Genomic DNA, 5,818 nt, shown 5'->3' with positions numbered 1-5,818 from the left:
GTGGAAATATGAGTCAATGTGGAGATTTGTTAAATATGACTCTTATTTTTTGTCAAATTTGAAAAATAATCTTTCAGTTAAACTTTGTTTACTTGTTTCAATCAAACACTGATTAGTTTAGATTATTTTATTATTATTTGACCTATGAATTTAGCCTATAAATATGCTCTTTTACAACCTTAGAAAAATACACGCATTAGAGATTAGAACTCATAACACATTTAGAGAATTTTGTGTTTACGTTTTGGGGGTTCTTTATTTTCGGGTTTTCGGGGTTTAGTTTTTATCTCCATCTTTTGCACTCTTCGTTCTTTTGCCATTATAGTAAAATTATCTTTGCCCGTAGTTTTTTATCCTCTTTGGAGGGTTTTTCCACGTTAAATTTGTATGTTCAATTTTTTAATCTATTCAGTTATTTTTCTTGTTCGTTGCTTAATCGGGTCGACCCTAACAATCACAAACACCTAATTTTCTATGGATCCCAAATAGTGAGCTTCGTAACTTGAAGAAGAATCATATGCCTTTCTTTCATCCTTCAAACCACTAGCCAACCCATGCATAATCCAAGAGAGAATGAAACATCATTATAGCCTCGAACATTCAAAGTTCCAAAGGTGAAGTGACAACACCTTCCAAAAAATCAAAACGAAAGAAACAACCACCTAAAGAACAATACAATAAAAAAAACCCAGTGAACCAAGAACCCATTACCCCTAATATTGACACTAATGCATAGATTGAACATAATTGGTAGGAATCTTTAATAAAAATCACAAAACCAACAATAGCCTAAGAGACAAGCAAAGACATACCTTTTACGCTTACCTTCTCCCTACCTTCCTTTACATTTCCTTTATTTTACTCAAAACGATATTTTTTTATCCTATCATAACTAATTCTTACTCCTTTCCAAAAGACCAAGTAGCAACAGCCTCATAAACCAAAACCTCATCCTCTAACTACTTTTGAATTAGATTATTCCTATTCACAAAATCACCATAAGATAAAGAAGCATTCACTACCCTACTATCGGAATCATCCACACAACAATATTTTCTTTTCTTCCTTCCTCTTTTGGAAATCAATTTCTATTTTTTTCTTAACCACTTTCGCTAAGCAACAATCCTTTAACTTGAAAATGTCCTTGACATTTTATTCATTTTTAAGCTTTAAGCCAAGCTTATTAGAGAGACCTTTAGTAATTTTAGCCTCCATCTCATAAAGATTTTATATTGGCCCAAATTCCATATCCTTCTTAGAGCCCTTCCCAAGAGATCCATCTTGAGGTTGAGTAAAAGTCCTTGAATGGTCAGACAAGCCCAACCCATCATCCTTATCATTCGAAAAATCAATTATCTTCAATATTTGGGCAATCCAAAACTAGATTCAAATTAGAAATAAAAGTATGTTTCCAATCATTCTCACCAAGATGATTAAGATTATTTTTGGAAGAAAGGCCTATGACATCATTCTATTCCATATTCACCATCATCCTAGTTTCATTGAGTACATGATTCAATCGAGGAACCGAATTCAATTGATTACCCAAAACTCTAACATCATCATGCTACATATTTTCCATCCCCGTTACCCTTACACACTCTCCCATACTCATAACATGTTGTCCCTTATTGATTGTATCTCTTTGCCCAATGCCTTTATTAAATTCTTTCTCAAACTCCAGTTCATCATACCATGACCTTATCTCCTCTACAACCCCTTCAAAATCATCTTTATCTTTGCGTAACAGATTCCTACTATGGCCAGAAAAATAATCTTTTTCCATTCATCTCTAAGCTCTCTTCAGGAGTACTTTACTCAAGTTCACAGTTATACATTAAATTAGGAAGAATAACAAGGTTATTTTTAGAGATCTTGATGCTGAAGAACTCACTCCTCAACTTTAACTTGATGATTTCTTCAATATGATGCAAGGTAGAAGTCACAAATATACCAATCAAACGAATGTTTACTTATAGTAGTTGTGACTTGTAGGAGGTGATGTAACTCTTCAAGCTTGTTTTCAACTCAACAAGTCATGACTACTATAAGTAAATCTTTGTTTGATTGGTATATCTACCTACACTTTAGTGGCATGTACATAGGAGGTCAAAGTCATTAATTGATCCGTAGGTTGTTTGTATTAGGATGCTAGAATAGTTAGACTCGTAATTTATCTCTAATCGATTACTACATCACTAAAATTGCCCTAGGCATCGAATGTAACATCATCTAACTAGGGCCATCATTGACTCAGGTTAGAGGGTGTTACATAAGAAAACCAGCTTCTGAGGGTCTAAACCAATAGGAAAAATCAACTAAAATTTTGAGCATCTACAAAACTAAAGAGAATGACAACAAATCCATCCCTAAAAACACTTGCAAAATCAAGATTATTACTTCCACAGGACAAGAAAAAAGTTTCCACCATTTTAACACGAAAGAAAAGAAAATTTTATTAAACAAAAGAAAATAATATAAAACAAATAAAATTTTAAGCAACATAAGATGGCGTAATAAATATTATGTTTTTATTTTTTATTTTTAAGATAAGCATATACATTATTTTTAATCTAAACATAAAATTGTCATTTTTAGTCTATTCTTTACCTATTGAGTAATATTATGTTACCCAACAAAGTAATTTTATTACATATATATTTCATTCAACCAACTAAACTAAACTAAACTATCTAATACATAGTAGTTCAATTCAAATGATTGTACTTTGGATTCAAATAAAAAGATTTCAGGGGAAGCATTGTAGTGTTGATGTACAAGTTGAGATGAAATTCCATCATAAAAAAAATCAAGGCAAACAACGTGTGATGCTTCTTTCTGTTGTTTCTTCTACATTAAAAAAATGTCAAGGTTACATGTCTCTTTACTCAAGCTTTTTAAATGACAGCGTGGGGCTAGCTTTAAATATTGAAGACTAAAATAGTACTTAGTGAGTTGAAGAGTTGAGGCTATAAGTAATAGTTTTTATATATTCCAATAGATAAGAAGGCAAATCTATAGGAGCTTGATTTAATTAATATGGGATGCATGAAAACTCATGTCTGCTTCAATTTGTTCATTTGTCGGGTTTTTTGGTATCATTTCTTAATCAATTAACAATGGGGGTTTTTCCTAATTTGTCATTAAACTTGTGTCTTAAATGCAAGTGAAGCCTATTCAGAAAGGAACTGATTGGGATAATTTAACTTTAGTCCTTATTCATATAAGCTTATTGTCTCAAAGTCCAAATTTTGTTTTTGGCTCTTATATGTGCTGTCATTAATTTTGATCATCAATCAATCCTAATCACATCAGTAATGGTTTATAAGCTTTGCATGATATGTCTCCACTGAGAAAATTTGTCGAATTTAGAGGTCATGTTTTGATGCTAATTGTGAGCTTCAAATCCAAGGAAATTGACCAAAGAAAGAATAAGAAAGCAATGTATAGAAATAGTAAGTTAATCTGTTGTAAACATTGAAATGGAATTCCATAAATGCTTTGTGACTAACAATAAATTACAAAATAAAAATTTTTCATATATGCTAGTGGGGAACATTTTTGACACTTTATAAACTTGATGAAATGGTGTTGAAAAATATGGCATCTTCCTCATGTCATGTGTTGTAAGGCAATATATATTAGGTTTTAAGTCAAAGAGGACCATGTTGATGATGATGATGAGTGGAAGCAAGCTAGCCCTCCAACATATCTTTCTTTCATTAATCTTTCCAACTCTTTTGCCTCCTGTGCCTTTTCCCTCTTAAATTACATTGCAAAAAAACAAAGTAATTTGTGAGATTAATTAATGAAATTTACATTTAAATAAAAGAAAAATATTGAAAGATTATGAGCTTTATAAGAATAATCTTTTACCTGCATTCTTTCCAAGGCATCTGGTTCTGAGTTAAAATCATAATATGTGCTTGCTGCCGTCAGCTTCATTGAAAGAAACTGTAACATTTTGGAAACAATAGGTCAGTGAGATTGTGTTACAGCTATACAAAAAGGCACACATACAATTTACAATACATATATGCATGCAAGCATATGCATAGGTAATAGATTTATATTAAATTAAAAAGTAAATTTAGTTGATTTATATTAAATTAAAAAGTAAATTTATTATTTTATTTGAATTTTATTTATTTTTGTTTTTAAAATTGATCTTATATGTTAGCATGACGTACACATAACACTCCATGTATTACTATTAGGTTATTTTGTCAATTATGTCAGTAATTAACAGTACAAATGAATAAAACTTTTAACAAAAAAGATTAATTTACTCTTTGATATAATGTAAAAATATTATTTTATCTATTTTTTTTAATAAAAAAGATCAAATGCATTATAACTCTTAATATAAAATTTTCATGATATTTTTTATCATAAATTTATATTCTACATTAAGTTGAAAATGGGCAAAGGCAAATGAGTAATCTTTGTTTTGAACCCACCTCAATTTGATTCTGCAAAGATTGTACATAATTGATTATCTCATCTAACATTACTGCCATGCCCATGGTCTGCACAATATCAAACACAGTGGACAATGTGTTAGTGTATAAATAAACTTCACTGTTTTTCACAAATTCCTTGTCCTTGAAGAAAGAAGGAAAAAAAAGCGTTTACCCTATGGCACCCTGGAACAATATCTTGCAAGCATCTTAACCTTTCGTTAATTTTCCCTCTTCTAACCCTTTCTGCCAAGCTGTGACTATCAGTAGCTTGACCTCTTCTGGCTCTAACATGAACTACATCTTTTGGTTTCTCTTCTTCCTTTTCATTACGTTTTGCTCTTTTCCCTCTTCCTGAATCCTGCATATCAATCAAAAAGTCTAATTGAAATTAAAACCCAAAAACATGAAAAGGAAAAAGAAAAAAAGAAGAAGAAAGAACATGTAGATTTACATTTCTTCTCTTGACTTCAGTTTCAGAAACCTGAGGAGATGATAATGAGTTCCCAAAACTACTACTTTTTGATACATCCAAAGCTTTTCTCTTCTTGCTTTCATGGATTAATTCAGTTTTAGCAGTGAGAAGGGGCTGGAAAACTGATGCTGAACTCTGCAAGTTTCCTCCCTCATGGCCTGGGATAGCATGTGCTTGGCTGAAGAAGTTGTCAATGGAGGAGGGCAAGAAGCTTTGGTAATTCATCACTGAATTATCTAAGAGACGGGGGTTTAGTTCAGTGAAATGGTTAAGTGATTCCATATCCAAGAAAGAAAATGATTGTTTAAAATTTTGAAAGTCTGATGTAAAATCAGCCATTGGAATTTATGAGACAAGTTTTTTATTTGAAGATGGGGAATGGGTATTTTGGATAATGAGGAGTGGGACTTGTATTTATAGAGTGGAATCAAAATTCAATAAGCACACACGTAAAAATGTTTTATGAAAGTAAAGATGCATTTTGAGAGGACCAAGTGGCGTTTTAGGCTTCTGTGATTCATGTTCGGAAGCTTTTAGCTAAGGTAGAAATCTCCTTCAACTCTTTTTTTTTTTTTAAATACACTTAATAGTTTTTATTTTAGGTGATGCTTCTGAATATATGCAATTATGAAACGTTTATAAAATAATTATTTCATTATTTAATTTTATTTTTTAAAACCCAAAATAAGTAGACGATAAAAAATAAAATTAAATAATTAATTATAATTTTTTATAATTAGATGATAGAAAAACTTAATTTAATTATACTAATATAATTTACCCTTTGTTTAAATTTAAATTTAGTTTATCACTAAAAAGTTTTTAAAGAGAAAAGAATTATCTTAGAGAGTAAGCATTTAAATAAAAAAAAGAAAAGAAAAAG

At 30.6% G+C, this 5,818-nt stretch overlaps 1 protein-coding gene across 1 annotated transcript; it reads right to left on the bottom strand.

Moving 5' to 3' along the window:
- Positions 1 to 3,430: 3,430 nt before the first annotated feature.
- On the bottom strand, positions 3,431 to 5,486 carry LOC107888766 (transcription factor BEE 1). Its single transcript, XM_016812967.2, has 5 exons — positions 4,915 to 5,486; positions 4,636 to 4,821; positions 4,461 to 4,529; positions 3,877 to 3,954; positions 3,431 to 3,762 (listed from the first exon to the last, which is right to left on the bottom strand). Exons 1-5 carry the CDS (start codon positions 5,272 to 5,274, stop codon positions 3,649 to 3,651), a joined length of 807 nt encoding a protein of 268 aa, XP_016668456.1. The 5' UTR covers positions 5,275 to 5,486; the 3' UTR covers positions 3,431 to 3,648.
- Between the last annotated feature and the right edge of the window lie 332 nt (positions 5,487 to 5,818).

This window comes from Gossypium hirsutum, chromosome A09, assembly GCF_007990345.1.
Source record: "Gossypium hirsutum isolate 1008001.06 chromosome A09, Gossypium_hirsutum_v2.1, whole genome shotgun sequence".
In the NCBI taxonomy this organism is placed as follows: Eukaryota; Viridiplantae; Streptophyta; class Magnoliopsida; order Malvales; family Malvaceae; genus Gossypium; species Gossypium hirsutum.
This window is presented reverse-complemented; position numbering and strand designations above follow the sequence as displayed.

Excerpts from the sequence above, each read along its gene's own strand:
- LOC107888766 (XM_016812967.2), bottom strand. The coding sequence starts at position 5,274 with ATGGCTGATTTTACATCAGACTTTCAAAATTTTAAACAATCATTTTCT. Across the intron at positions 4,530-4,635 it reads TTGTTCCAGGGTGCCATAGG|ACCATGGGCATGGCAGTAAT; the intron begins GTAAACGCTTTT and ends GATATTGTGCAG. Across the intron at positions 3,763-3,876 it reads ATGCCTTGGAAAGAATGCAG|AGGGAAAAGGCACAGGAGGC; the intron begins GTAAAAGATTAT and ends ATGTAATTTAAG.